General features: G+C 51.1%; 1 protein-coding gene across 1 annotated transcript in view; it reads left to right on the forward strand.

Moving 5' to 3' along the window:
- IL16 (interleukin 16) overlaps positions 1–15,438 on the forward strand; it is a 71,265-nt gene that overhangs the window by 26,101 nt on the left and 29,726 nt on the right. Inside the window, exons 2-5 of the mRNA XM_034667798.1 lie at positions 6,446–6,554; positions 9,706–9,848; positions 11,613–11,723; positions 11,992–12,106. Coding sequence (XP_034523689.1) covers positions 6,446–6,554; positions 9,706–9,848; positions 11,613–11,723; positions 11,992–12,106 — 478 coding nt within the window. The remainder of the gene's footprint in view (positions 1–6,445; positions 6,555–9,705; positions 9,849–11,612; positions 11,724–11,991; positions 12,107–15,438) is intronic.

Here is a 15,438-nt window from a genome sequence, read left to right on the forward strand (position 1 = left end):
AGCCTGCCCCCCAAGCCTGCCCCCCAAGCCTGCCCCCAGCCTGCCCCAAGCCTGCCCCCCAGCCTGCCCCAAGCCTGCCCCCAGCCTGCCCCCCAGCCTACCCCCCCAGCCTGCTCCTGAGCCTGAAGCTCCAGGACGGGCAAGTAAGCCTGTTTCTCAGAAAGGCTGGAGCGGGGGCGGGGGGCTCAGCCTGACAGCTGTGCATAGCCCTGGGGGTGGCAGCATGCCAAGGACTGTCCAACTCTTGTAGTCCCAGGGGACTGAGGAACACAGGCACCCCAGCCTCCAGAGTCAGGCGGTCAAACGGTGTCCCCTGGGGGCAGCTGCAGAAAAGGGGTCACCAGACCCGGATGTAAAGACCAGCACATCAGGGGCGCCTGGGTGGCACAGCGGTTAAGCGTCTGCCTTCGGCTCAGGGCGTGATCCCGGCGTTATGGGATCGAGCCCCACATCAGGCTCCTCCGCTATGAGCCTGCTTCTTCCTCTCCCACTCCTCCTGCTCGTGTTCCCTCTCTCGCTGGCTGTCTCTCTCTCTGTCAAATAAATAAAATCTTAAAAAAACAAAAACCCAGCACATCAGACGTGGGTAGAAGCTTCCCTGTGGGAGATGCTGGTGCCCTGGAGTCCAGCAGAGAGGGGCACAAAGCTGGCACTCACCAAAAAAGAAAAAGGAGAAGAAAAGAAAAAAGAAGGAAAAGAAAAGAGAGACAAGAGAATGAAGAGGGAAAGACATGACCCACTGGCTTTACCCCGGCGGAGGGGTGGCAGGAAGAGGGTGCCCACCGGTTCTGTCCCGAGAGGACCCCCTGCAGCCCCCCGCCCCTCACACCAATGCTTTAAAATGATCAAATGAGTCTCTTTCACATAAAGTTGGCACTTCGCACAGGGCTGCTTCCCGTCTGGGCCCGGGGGCGGGGATCACACGCCGGCCCGTTCGGAGCCACGCCGGCCTCAGCTCGCTGCCACCCCAGGCTTCCAGGGGACATGAGCCCCAGGGGTCTTCAAAGCCCAGTGTTTTGAGGGTTCATTTCTCAGGAGCCCTAAAAGTTGGGGTGCCCGATGTGGGCTGCAAAGTTCTCACTCCTCAGGGGGGAGCTCCCAGCTTCGAGTCCCCTCCTGCGGGTGGGCCACCCCATCAGGGGTGGGGTTACGATACTGTGCTTCAGAATTGCCTGCCATCCCCTCCCCTCTCTCTCATTTGCTGATGTAAAGGGGTCTCTCTGCCAGTTTGTAGTATGTTTGTATTTCCCCTGGAACAAGTAGTTCCACGTGTGGCTGTGGATTTCACATGTCTGGGGGCAGGTGAGTTCAGGGTCCCCTAGTCGCCATCTGGACCAGGGCCTCCTCACTGTGGCTCTGCTGTGCATTCTCTCCATGGCTAATGATGCTGCTGTCTCCGTGTGCTGCTTGGCTTCCTGTATAACCTCTTTGGGAAGATAGATACCTGGCCAGATCCTTGTCCATCTGAACTATCGGGCTATCGGTCTTTCTATTATCGGCTTGTAAGAGCTCTTCATATAGTCTCGACCCAAGTCCTTCATCAGATACACGACTTGCAAATATTCTCTGCAATTCTGCGGGCTGGTTATCTTTTCACTTCCTTGACGGTGTCCTTTGAAGCACAAATTTTGTCATTTCGAGGAAGCCCATTTCCACATTTTCTTTTGTCTCTTGTACTTTTGGGGTTGCATCTAAAAAGTGTTTTCCTAACCCAAGGTCATGAAGATCTGTGTTTTCTTCTAGGAATTGTTTTAGTTGTAGCTAGTACGTAGGTCTATGACCCAGTTTTTTTGTCTGTTGTAGGAAAGCGGTCCAGTTCGTTCTTTGACGTGTGGATGTGTAGTCGTCCCAGAACCATTTGTTCAAAATATTCTTTAAGGGGTGCCTGGGTGGCTCAGTCAGTTAAGCATCTGCCTTCAGCTCAGGTCAGATCCCAGGGTCCTGGGATCGATTCCCGCGTCGGGCTCCCTGCTCAGTGGGGAGTCTGCTTTTCCCTCTGCCCCTCTCTCCCTCTTGTGCTCACTCTCTCAAATAAATAAATACAATCTTGTTAGAAATTATTTTAAAAAGCCCTCTCTAGGCCCCTAAGCCATTGTAATGTTCCAGTGTCAGAGGAATCCTCTGAACGAGGGCAGAGCCAGCAAGAATGGACGTGTTGGGACATTTGGAAATGTGGAAATACAAGATGACCGGTTTCATGCAGCACACACAGCGGAAGGAGGACTTGAGAGGCTTTCCTGGTTTCTGTTCCCGCCCTTCCTCTCCATATCAGGAGGTGTGTGGCCCCGGCTCCCGTGTGACCATCTCGGAGCCCATCTGCCCGGCCTGCGTGCTCATCCTCATGACCGACACATCAGAGCCAGGGCTGCCTCATCCACGCAACCACCCGAAGCGAGCCTCCACTCAGAGGACAGCTGGATGCTATTGCGCGGTTCCCGTAGCCTGGCACTGCCGCGGTGTCTCCGTTCAAAGAGAAGATGAAAAGACTCCCACGTAAGTGGAATGCAGTGAGCTAACCCCAGAAGCATGAAGCTTCTGCCGGCTGTCAGGGATCTACATAGAAAATGAGCATTCCCCAGAAAGCAATGGATCCTTCTAGCCCCTGGGGAGGACTTCAGACTCCAGAATAACGTTGCCTGTGGGACTCTGCCTCTTCACTCTGGGTTTGCTCCCCCGGAGTCTTGGGCTCTGCCCATGTTTGAGGGCTGGCAGCTTAGCCCTTGCAGCCACACAGCTGATCTTCACGTTGGGAAACATCCCTAGAAGAACTTCCTGGCCGTCCCACCTCCTTCCCCACTCGGGCACCAGCGGGCCGACTAGCGTGGACACTGCAACCCGTGTAGCGATGGGCACGTTACCCAGCTGCCGTCTCTGATGGCAACGAGGGAAAACGTGTCTGGAAATGTGTCTGCTAGCCCCTGACCTCAGTGGCACGTCCTCAGCTTCTAGGGCTGCCCCACCCAGGGAGCAGGAACAGAAGAACTCTGTTCTGTGCGCCGCCAAGGGCACCGTGCTGTGCAGGGGTTCACGGGGACCCCACAGAGACTCCTTTGAGGAGAAACCACTCCACCCAGGACATCTTGCCCAAGCGTGACCAGGAGCCCCTGGGAGCCAAGGAAAGCTATTTTGTTCTTGAGAACGACTTCCACCATGTGATCCTCTCCGAGAGGACGGTGGCCCCTTAGATCTTTAGACATAACCGTCCGTTGCGTTCAAAAGTGTGGAGCGCTGAAAGCAATTGTTTGAGGTTGTTAAGTCGACCCCCGTGAGGTCGTTGCTCCTCCCGTCCCGACCAGAAGAGGCTGTACCACTGGGGTGCAAGAGAGCAGAGGGTCCGGGGGTTCGTCTGGCTGGTTCTGGAGAAAGTCTCCTACAGCCAACCCTGACACCCCAAAAGAAAGAAAGCTTCCCTCTTCCAAACATGACATTAACCTTCTCCAGGTAATCTGGACCAGAAAGAAAAAAAAAGTCTCCTATTCCTAGGATTCTTCTGCCATCAATTGGCTTTACTTGCCGAGCTGTTTTTCTAAGTTTTGTTTTTGACGGGGAGCTTTATAAAGAGGATGGACAGGAAAAAAAATGAACAGTCAACACACTGTCTTAAGGTTACTCATGTGACACTTGAAATGCATGTAAAATGGCATTTTGTTTCTGGTCTCATTGTAAAAGTCATCTGTGCTTGCTGTAGGAAATGTGAAACGTACAGGGGGTTGTGAAATAGAAAAATACGTATGCATAACCCCGTCACAGACACGCTCTGCCAGCTCGTAAGGGCAGGACCCTGTCTACTGACATTTCCTCACGGCTTGGAATAGGGCCTCGTGCATAGTAAGTGCTTGATAAACATTCGTGGAAGGGATGGGTGTTACTATTTTGGGTTATTTATTTCCAGTCCTTTTTTTTTTTTTTTTTTTTACCTAGCATGATAATACAAGCATATGTATATTACAAAAATTCTTTATAAATGTGATTTTTAAAGATGATTCATGTTTGTATGTGCCTCGCTTACTTATTTATCTTCATCTTATTAGAGATTTGGGGGAAAATCCACATTTCAAAGATACTTTGCAAATAAGGCTGCCCTTTAGACGAGGAGACATATTGGCTGTTTTACTAGGCTTCTCTGTGTTGAGCAAACCCAAAAGAGCTACTGAATTCACACATAATTATTTACTTGCGTGGTGTCCCTGGAGAGCATGAAGTGGGAATAATATCAGAGGACATGGCCTCAGGGCCTGTTGTAATTAAGAAGAATCTTTTGTTGTTTTTTTTTATGATTTTTTATTATATTATGTTAGCCACCATACAGTACATCCCCGGTTTCCGATGTGAAGTTCCATGATTCATTAGTTGTGTATAACACCCAGTGCACCATGCAATGCGTGCCCTCCTTACTTGAATATTATATGGAATGAACTAATTGATTCAAAGGGCTAGTCATGATGCTAAACCCTAGATATATAGAGTCTCAGAAATTCAAATGAGCTAAACCACCTTCCGTAAAACTCCTGCTCTGTGTCCTTGTGCCGAGTCTCGGGGAGCCTGGTTGCAGAGAGTTTTGTTCAGGTTAATACAGCACCCCCTGCTGCTGAAAAGGAAAGTGAGTATTAGGAAGACGAGCTCTGGTTTTAAACGCCGATACGTACCAGAAATAAAAGGAAAGCGATATGTGGTTTCCTAGAGGACCCTCTTGGGTCAGAACTAGATACAACTGTGAACGTAAAAAGGGCTGGGAGTGCACTTCTGGCTCCAGATGGGTCCAGAGTACGTTCTATGAATTCCCCGGCCTCTTAGAATTCCTACCAAAAAGCCAGTTTCTACCAGAATTCAAAGACCGTATAGACTAACAGGGAAAGCGCATGTCAGAACAAGAAGCCATGGAAAGAGGTCAGCCACATTCTGGAACCCCTGAGAACTTCATGCATGACACCGTGCAGGTGACTTTGGATCGAGGAGGGCTAATTAGCCTGCCGCTGACCATGCGGGAAGTGAGTGGGGCAGATGCCAGCAGACCCCCTCTCCCCTCCCCGAACCTGCCGGCTCACAGTGCCAGGGGCTAGAGTGGAGGGTGGGGGGTTCTTGGGTGCAAAGTAAGAGGCAAGAATAGATCCTCCTTCCACCCTGGGAAGTGGGACAGGTGCTCAAGTCCACACACACACACACACACTGGACGCATGACATTAACCAGGCGCCGACAGGCTGGCTTCAAAGAAAGGCAGGCGTATCAGTTAGAAGAGGGCAGCAGGTGCCCCTAACAGACCTCTCCCCCAGAACACTAAATCCCAGGTAGCGTTTGAACCGACAATAGTTTCCAGGTCCAATGACAAATACCCAAAGATTCTACACTCAGCAAATAATTTAAGTGTGACAACCACAAAATAGCATTCCCAGACATACAAATATTCAGTGAGCTTTCCATCTGCATAACTTTCTTGAGAGAAAACACACACACACACACACGTGCATGCATACACACTCAAGGATGATGGTAGTGAGTAATGCAACCAACATAATTCAAGGATTAGGTCAAGATCATTGTGGGTAATTAAGTTACATAAAAACAGTTCTAGGAAGAGAAGTAAAAAAATTAATACCATTATCCTCATTATTGACCTCTGTCCCTCTGTCCTCCTATCCTCTGTCCCTAAAATCCCCGAGTCATATGTTTTCTGTTTCGTTGTTCACTCTGACGGAGAGATGAGTCCAGGTATACTGCTTATCACACTGCTTTATAAACTCAGTGCCGTGGGAAAGCGCTCCAGATTATTAGTCTGTAAAAGGAGCCAGGAAAATGTGATCACCATGGCAAGGTAAAGAAGACGAAGAGAACCATAACCAAGTGTAACGTGGGACTGTTGGCTTTTAAAGCCCTAAATTAAATCTTCAGAGATGGAAATCAGCAAGATAATCAAATCATAATACTCCCAAGAATGCATGGATGGTTCAATATTAAGAAACCTATTCACGTACCATTCATTCGACACAAGTTTCTAAGTGCCTTCTATGCACAGAACAGGGGAACTGACCTGACCTCTTCTCTGAAATGCGTGTCCTCAGCTTCCCGTTCAGGGAAGGTCTTTCCCCCTTTGGTCCTTCTCTGTCATCACCAATCACTCGTATTTGTTTGATTCTTTATTGAGGGCTTTCCTCCCCTAGAACAGCACTGCTCCAGCACCGACGTCCTGCCTGGCGTGTTCGCACCTGCTTACCCTGCGCCCGACAAAGACTCAGACGTGGCTCGGCTGGGATGGTTATTCGGCACTCTATCTGTAGATTAATGGGTGACGGTGATTCCAAACCCCTGCCTTTATAGAGCGTATGATTTACTGGGGGAGACAGACAATCCGACAAGTACTTCTGCGGTCGGCGCCCAGACCTCCGCTGTCTATGCCCCTTTTTCTGTTCTAACTGACGTGCTGAATAAAAGGTGGGAAATGTTTTGCAGGAAGCTTCCACAACTTCTTCCCGAGAAAAGTCTGGAAAAGCAGAAGCGCAAAGTAGCACCTTCCTGCTTCCCAAAGCCTGTCACCAAAGGACACGCAGCAATTCAACCAGTAAGTTGTCATGGAACTGTCCCCAGGAACGGGGCCTCGGTGTCGCTGAAGGCCAGCAGCATCAGTGATGCGGGGGGTCTGGGGGAGGGTGGGTCTCTGCCGGTCCAGCTGGATTAAACATGGCTGCGGTCTGCACACCTCTCTGGGGGCGTTTGTCATTGCGCCTGTGTGTCCCCCGCCGGCTGGAGGGCTCCCTATGGTTCCGGAAGCTCTGCCTGTCGCTGGACTCAGTGCCATGTTGGAAGAGCCGACACAGGGGAAAGGCGAGGGCTTTCCTCCTGCTCTGTCTTCTGACGTGCTCCTTGATTTTAGGAAGGCCACTGGCTCTCCCAAGGTCTCCATCACCTCATCTGTCACCAGATGGGAGTGGAGGCTGGAGGATGTCAGGATTCTTGGTTGCTGCCAAGAGAATAGCCCTAGTCCAAAGTCAGGAAATTTGAGGAATGCAGAAAAGCATGAAAAGATTAAAACCACACCACATGCTGATATTAGCAATAATCCATGTTAACATTTTCCGTTCCTCCCCTCCTGTGCCTCTACCTGCCCACAGAGCACACGTCCACGCACGCGCACGCACAGCACGACTTCCCGTCCTTGGAAATTGCTCCGTAAGCACCATGATCAGTGGGTGCCTCGTGTTTCATTATATGAATGTGCCCAACCTCGTCAACCAACTCCTAGTAGGGATAGCGAAGTTATTCTCCACTTTTCACTAAGATGATCAGCATTGTTGAGTTTGTCCATGAACTTTTGCTTACGTTTGTGATGATTTTCTGGGGGAACCACGAGGGGCCGTGGATGGGGGCACGGTTAGGAGCTCCCACTTGCTTCCAGAATTAAGGATGCGTGCGACCTTGGGCAAGTCCCTTCAACCCCGTCTCCTGTTACTCTGCTGCAGGGTGTACCCTCTACACCATGGTGTGCCAAGCACATTTCTCATTTGGGGACTGCTAGTGGCTTTTTTCTTTTTTTTTTATGATAAGTTTTTGCTTATTTCCCCCTTTAGAAAAATTTCCTAGAAATGGAGTTTCAAGGGTAAGTCCGCCTTAGATTTTGAACCGTGCCGCCAGATTTAAGCAGCTAAGACTCCAGTAATGTGTACGCGTGCCTCTTTCTTCAATCACAGCCCGCACCGTATTAAAATTAAACAATATGTATTTGCTGCAGATCTTTCTCTGTTCCCCTCTTCCCCCACCTCTGCTTTTTTCTGGTCTGCTTCTCACTCAGGACCGGCGACACAAGTGGCGGGGATCTGTGTGAGATGAAAACATGGGAACCTTGTTCAAATATTAAGAATTTCAAAATGGAGGCGATGGGGCATTAAAACCCAAGCCGAAGTCCCTCTAAGTGTGGGGCTCTCTGTGACTTCACAGGGCACATGCCCACGAAGCCAGCCTTGCTTGTGCCCTGGGCACCGAGTGGACTCCGGCCCCCGGGTCCCCAGCCCCTGGCCCCCTGGCCCTCCCAGGAGACTGGAGGGTGGAGGAGAAGCTGCTGGAGTATTTCTTCCCCATTCCCTGTGCCCCCGTGCTGTGGTCCTGGCAGGCCGTGTCTGGCTGGGACCAGACATCAGGTCAGGGTGGCCTGCCCATGGACCCAGCACCCACTGGGCTCTGGGAAGGCTGTCCCTTTCCCTTTCCCCTTGGTCCTGGAATGACACCAGCTTCCAGTTCTTACCAGTTCCTGGGTACCTAGATGGCTTCCCTATTTTCTTAAACGTGTCCACACTTTGCACCCGGACTGCCATTCATTCCTCTCAGGGGCCTCGTGGTCGCACCTGACCAGCTCTCTGCCCCCAAAAACCAGCCTCTCCACATAGCTGACCTTAAACATTCCTTCATTTGTTCCTTTCCCTTTTTGGGGAACCCACCAGTTTTTCTCTCAGGGTGATCAGTTTGAGCATTAATTTATAAAAAGGCTCCTAGTTACATTAATATTTGGCTGTCATATTTGTGGGACATACTTTCTTCAGTTGTTTTTAAGTATTTTTTAACATACAGATGAGAATATATTTCTGTAATCAAGTCTGTAGATTTTTTTTCCTTGCTAATAATGTTGAAGTCTCTTCCACATCCAGAGAATGATTAAATATTTGGATATATTTCCTTCTGATTTTTAAACGATCTGCCTTTAAAAAAAAAAAAGCCTACTCTATCTGTCATTATGTTTGCTGTTTGGTGTGAAGCAAGAGTCTAAACGTGTTTTTAAGTTGGGGCCAGCACGGCCGATCGCGAGTCAGTTTCTGCCCGCCTTTCCTTGCACACTTTTTGCTTGTTTTATCTCTTGCAAACAATGTGCTGTTAGATCTCGAAAGCAAATGTGGCCATCTCATTAAGGAGAGAGGCTCAGGCCATTGGTGTTCGTTTTACAAAGAATATTTGCTTTAACTTTTCTGCTTTTTATACTTTGCTATTATGGTCCCTCGTCACTTGTTTGTTCCCTGCGTCTTGCTCTGTGTGTGTGCCTCATTTTTACTGGGATTTGGACTGTTTATCCAGTTTTTATCCCTACTTCTGGTTTCCTTTACATGATGCTAATTAATTAATCAGTTGGGTTTCATTAACTAAGGAATACCCGAGACTCTATTTTCCAAGTTGCCCCCCTGCTTTGGAAAACGGTGTTCTATGTTCCTCGCCTCTTTCCCTGTTAATTTTTCCATTCCGTCATTCAACTTCACTGTACGTTACAAAGTCGTATCACTATTGTACAATCATCACAACATACAGTTTCCCTTTCAAAAGTTACTTGGGCCTTTGCACCAGCTTTCGTGACCACACTCTCAGTGAACTCAGTCAATGCTTTATGCTTAACTGGTTTTGGCTCCCCCCAACTCGCGATGGTAATCTTGATCTATTTCCTTGCAGCTGAAACAGGTCCAGAAGCTATTTTCAGACCAGTCGGTGCTTCGGGGACCCACTCTGTCTGGACCCAGGGCCTGGGTCCTTGCTGATCCCAGCTCTGTAGTGGGAATGGGAACCGCCCTCGGGCTGCCTCGTGGCAGGGGGGTGGGGGGCAGAGGCAGAGCCGGAGCGGCCTGGGCGGCTGCCCCTGTGCCTACCCGTGGCTTTGGGGTGGCTCTGAGGGTGTTCTCAGCGGACCTTTGGTGTTGAGAGCACACACGACTTCTTCCTTTTCTCCTCTCCTGCTTCAGGTGTTAATCCCTACTGCACAGGAGAAATCGATTTCCCGACGATCAAGAAATCTGCGGCTTGCACAGACAGGCAGCCCTACTCCCTCTGCAGTAGCCGGAAGTCTCTCTCTCAACAGCTGGACTGTCCAGCAGGAAGGGCTACGGTAAGAATGGAGGGGAGAAGGGGAGCGAGGAGGGGCCTGGACTTAGCAGTGGCCGAGGGGGCCTGGCTAGTGGGTGCGGGCAGCTCCGGACAAAGAGAGAACCCCACTGGGGATGGTCACCGTTGAGCACCCCTGCGTGTGGCTGGTGTCATGTCTGTGCTCTTAGGAGCTGATGTGCAGTGAACATTCCCTGTGAGCGGACCCTGAACTCTGGCTTTATTCCACCTGCACCCCAACGCTAGGAGGTAGCCAATGAACCGGGGCTGGGACAGGTGAGGGAATGCATGCACGTTCACACTGCTAGTGGCAGACAGCCCTGAGCTTGAAGCCAGACCTTCAGGCTCTGAAACTTGGGCTTTTAACCCTGTGCTATGGTGACATGCTTTACACATATTGCCTTTAATTCATAAATGCAGAAACGAATGTACTATTTGCCCCATTTTTCAGTGAGGAAACAGCAGCTTGGCCAGGTGAGTGGCTGGCTGAGTTCACACATCTTAAAACCTAAGGGACCAGGCAGAATTTGAGCCCAGCCCTGTGCTCTGCACACTGCACGTCCTTCCCACCGTGGGCATCAGCAGGCAGGTCGGGGGCTCAGCAGACATGAAGCACGGTGTCCCCAGCCACCTCCTGCTACTTTCTTAAGACCCGGCAGTGCACGCTGAGCCCCTCAAGCTGCCAGCAGCACCACCCAGCACCCTTGTCTGTAGCACCTTGTCCCTCTTTGTCTCCTCTCTAGCTCTGGAAAGCCTACCCCGTCCTTCAGACACCTGCCTAACACTGCCTCTGCTGGGAGCGCTCCTGACCTGCCAGCTGCATGGGCCTTACACTTTTCCCAGTGCCCATCCTAGGCACCTGTCCTCTTACAGCCCTCACCCCAACAGAGCATGAACGCTCCAAGGGCGGGCTCTGTAGGCAAGTGATGTTTGATTCTCCCTGCATGGTACTCGGTAGACCAGTAGATGCCTGCAAGTTTCTTTTCTCTCTTCCCTTCCCTTGGTGGACTTACTATGGCTTTCACTTGCAAACTGGGAACATTGGGGTCCCAGGGTTAGAAGAAAGATGACTTTCAAAGTGGCAGATGATTTTACATCAGAGGAAACAGGCACAGAATGGTTAAGTTACTTCCTCAAGGTCACCAGCTGATACTTGGCAGAGCCAGGAAAAGAACCCAGGCAGTGGGACTCGAGTCTCAGCTCTGACCCATAGTCCGAGCTCTATTGTCCCCCGCCCGAGTGGATTCTGTGGCACACAGGGTGTATGTCTCCCAGCGCATTCTGATCCTCCTGTACAAGTCACCTGTCTGCCTCCCCTGGGATTTATGCTCTGTGTTTTAAAATCTTCAGGTGCCTTGCCCACCACCCCGTGCCCGGCACAAGGAGGGCTCTCAATATGTGTGTCTTGAATCGGACACAGGTTGCCGAGGACATTCTTGGCGGCTGGGGACCCCGCCTCTGTTTGAGACTTTGGCCGTAGGACTCATTGTTCCGGGGCAGAGTGGTCTGTGATGTGCTCTGCACCTGCTGTCTGGATGGGCCTCGGGGGGCTGCCAGCTGCTGGTCTGCAGGGAGCTAGGACTCAGCAAGGCTGAAACCACCCAGACCACGAAACACAGCCCCTCTCCACCAGACTCCCATCGTGCCTCATCAACCACATGAGGGCCGTGGGCCCCCTGGAGAGGGGGTCTGGTCCCTCCCCTGCCCTGCAAGGTGTGTGCTGCTGTCCCGTCGGCTCAACCCTCCCCGCCCCGCTTCCCTCCTGCAGGGCACCTCGAGACCCACACGGTCGCTCAGCACAGCTCAGCTCGTGCAGCCCTCAGGAGGCCTGCAGGCATCCGTCATCTCCAACATCGTGCTGATGAAGGGCCAGGCCAAGGTAAGCAAGGGCCGTGGCCAACAGAAACTGCTGGATGGACACGAGCTGCTGAGGAGCTGTCCTAGTCAGGGAAGGGACGAGGTAGAGCTGGTGATTCCAGCTGCCGGGTTTTCCCCATTCTTTTGTGAAGTCCGGAGTTGTGTGAGACCAAGGGCACCTGTCCCCTCCCTGGGTCCTTGGCTGGGGGTTGGGACAGGCCCTCGGCAAATGTCAGCGCAGGGAATAGCGTGGAACACTCCTAATGCTCCCTCTCCTCTTCTGTCCCCAGGGCCTGGGCTTCAGCATCGTTGGGGGAAAGGACAGCATTTATGGCCCCATTGGAATTTACGTCAAAACCATCTTTGCGGGGGGAGCGGCGGCGGCCGATGGAAGGCTGCAGGAAGGTAGGTCTCCCGCGTCTCCCTGGCTGAGGTTTGAGGATTCAGACAGAATCTCTAAGCCATAGAAAAGAGTGGAAAGCAAAATTTGTCTTCAGCCTTCAGAATTCAGCTTGCGTGGGTTCTGGGGTCCGCAGCCCCTGTCCCCGCCACTGCCTTGGTGACTGTCACTTTCTGGAGGTGTGTGCCCTCAGTCCAGGTCCCGTAGCCAGCCTGCGAAAGACGCTCTGCTTCCTTTCCTTCCTTTCCTTTCCTTTCCTTTCCTTTCCTTTCCTTTCCTTTCCTTTCCTTTCCTTTCCTTTCCAAGGGGCCCTCCCTGTTGCTGGGGCCCCTGCCACCCCCTTCCTTCCCTCCTGCCCTCCCTGACCCACAACCCCAGGGAAACCAGGCCCTGTGCTTCTAATGCGCTTGAGAAACATTCCCTGTGAGCCTACTGTGCTCTCGGCTCTAGGAAAAGAGAGAATGATCAGATGTGATCTCTCTTTCGAAGAGCTCACAGTCCACCAGCTCTTGGGGCCAGGAGAAGCCCCGGCCATCCTGAGGGTAAGGGGCCTGGGGAGCAGAGCTGCCTCCTGAGACGGAAATCTCCTGAGAGCCCTTCCCGTCTCCCTATCCTGGAGGGCCAGAGTTTTCTCCCCATCCCAACTGCCCCCCAGAGTCACTTTGGGAGTGTTGGACATCCCCAAATTTCAACCAGGGGGAGAAATTCAGCGGCAGGCAGTCCCCAGGCCGAGGGCAGCCCCCGCGGGCCAGACACTGGGTTACACACGGGATGCTTGGGAGAGGCGGTTTCACAGGATCCCCACCCTTCTCTGCCAGGTCAGTTTCTGTACCTGTGCTGGGAGCCTGAGCCCCTTTAAGAACCTCACTTGTTTGGGGCAGGGCTGGCGAGCTCCAGCCAAATTCGGCCTGCTGCCTATCTTCCTACCTCCCACAAATGAAGAATGGTTTCCATGCTTCTAAATGGCTAAAAAAAAGTCAAGGGAATTTTTGATTCTTTTGTGGCAAGTGAAAACTGCATGAAATTCAAAATTCAGGATCCATAGAAAAGCTATAGGAGGCCAGAGCCGTGTGCACGGCTCACTTACCTGCCGGTGTGAAGCTGTGTTCGTGCCTGGGACGGCGGTCCTGTGTAGTTGCGATAGAGGGCCTGGGGCCTGCAAAGTTTGCCATATTCACTCTCTGGCCCTGCCTAGGACAAGTCTACCGACACCAGCATTATGCAAGACAATGCACGCGGATTTTATCGAGGGGGCAGTGGGAATCTTTGGAGGCTTTTATAATTTGGGAAGGACCAGCTATGCCCAGGGTTCGCAGGTGATGCAGGAAGCAGGGTGTCAGGTGAAGTGGGCTGGCAGGAGACCAGAGGCAGGCAAGCCCACGGAGAGGCTGTTGAAAGAGCCAGGCTCTGGCTCTCAAGGGTCTGCGCTGTCTCCCTGGGGGTAGGAAGGTGCAGAGGAGACAGGCTCCCTGGAGGTGGTGTGAAGGGAGGTCAGAGAAAATGCTCCTGGCCTTAGGAAGCTTACCTGGAGTAGGACCAGGTGAGGGAGGAGGAGGCCAGAAGCCCAAGGAGGATGCTTCGGGTGAGCCCTGCTGTGCAGGGCGGGGCACGCAGGCGGCCACTAGGTGGCGCTGTGCCTCAGGCGGAGGAACCAGGCTCCTGCCCAGGGAGTGAGCTGGGCTGAGTGTGGATTTGGGGGTCTGGATACCAGGAAAACACTTGAGTTATAGAGCAAGTGAAGGAGGTAGGGAAGAGGGGAGGGAGAGGAGGGTGGAGGCACGGTTCTAGGGGAGTCGCTAAATCAAGAGGCAAGTAAAAAAGAGGGATCAACGAGACAAAGGGAGAAAAGTGGAGTCAGTCTTGAGAATATGCCGGGGTTTGATAAACTTTCCTGCGTTTAAATAAAAAGCGGGGAGGAGTTGAGGTAGCAAGAAAAAGGGTATTGTGTTCTGTCTTCTTTCCAGAATGCAAACCTACTTGAATCAAGCTTCTCTATCCCCCGAGTATTTGTCTCGCTTCGTTGATACCAATCATAAAAATTCAGTGGGAAAGACGTTCAGCTGGTCCACCTGCAGTCCCCGCTTCTAGCCTCACGTGATTGACAAGATCACCTGTTGTATCCCTTTCAAAGTCAAGTTGTAGAGTCTGCCCTTGAGTTCACGAGGTACATCCAGTTGCAACAGAAATTTTCTACACAGATCAAGCCTAATGATGTTTTATTTGCATAACCCTTCCCCCCAAAATGATTGTGTAAGATTGATTTGGCAAAACAGGTTAGTCACTTTCCATGGGATATGGCCAAAGAAGGGCCAGGGCTCTCCAAAGAGCTCAGAGGTGGGCTATGTAGTTCTGTGGTTGACAAGAGGAGTCCAGCCCATCACGTCGTTAAGAATGGCCATTTGTCAGGAAATGCATCCTCGTGTTCACCGCAGCATTATTGAAGATAGCCAAGATAGGGAGGCAATCCAAGTGTCTATCGGTGGATAAATGGATATATATATATATATGGAATATTACTTAACCATAAAAAAGAATGAAATCTTGCCATTTGTGGCAACATAGATGAACCTAGAGGGTATTATTCTAAGTGAAATAAGCCAGAGAAAGACAAACATCATAGGATTTCACTCGTATGTGGAATCTAAAAATCAAAGCCCATGAGCAAACACACAAACACCTACAACAAAAACAGAAACTGACTCACGACCTCAGAGAACAGACTGGGGTCGCCGGGGAAAGGGGGAAGTGAAGTAGGTATGGGGATCAAGAGGTACAAACGTCCAGTTATGAGACAAAGAAGTCATGGGGTTGGAAAGTACAGCAGAGGGAACGCAGTCAATGACACTGTCATCACTTTGGGTGGTGACAGATGGCGACTCCACTTACCTTGGTGAGCATTTCGCAATGTATGCAATTGTCCAGGCGTCATGTTGCTAACATGCTGAAACTGATACGTCGATGGTCCTTCAATTTAAAAACATAAGTGGAGGAAGGCATTTACTGATGGCACACCGGGACCGTCATTCAGGCTCACCTCCTTGTAATCAATCAATCAATCAATCTCTTGTCCATGATGGGAAAAAAGAATGGGCATTTCTAAAATATGTTCTTTGTCTATTCTTCCTTCAGACATATTAGTTCTATTTTGATTATCTTTTAAATTTGTCCATTTCTACTCCTCTTGGCCTCTCGTTAGTACAAGGACGGATTCTCTCATTTTTGCTCTAATTCCAGCAGCTTCACAGATGCCGCTGATTTGAATCCTCTGTCCAGCCCACTTCCACCCTTTATTTTCGACACAGAGACGTGTTGGGTAGAGTGGCTCGTCTAAATTTCA

The sequence above is a fragment of the Ailuropoda melanoleuca genome, chromosome 9, assembly GCF_002007445.2.
Source record: "Ailuropoda melanoleuca isolate Jingjing chromosome 9, ASM200744v2, whole genome shotgun sequence".
Lineage (NCBI taxonomy): Eukaryota > Metazoa > Chordata > Mammalia > Carnivora > Ursidae > Ailuropoda > Ailuropoda melanoleuca.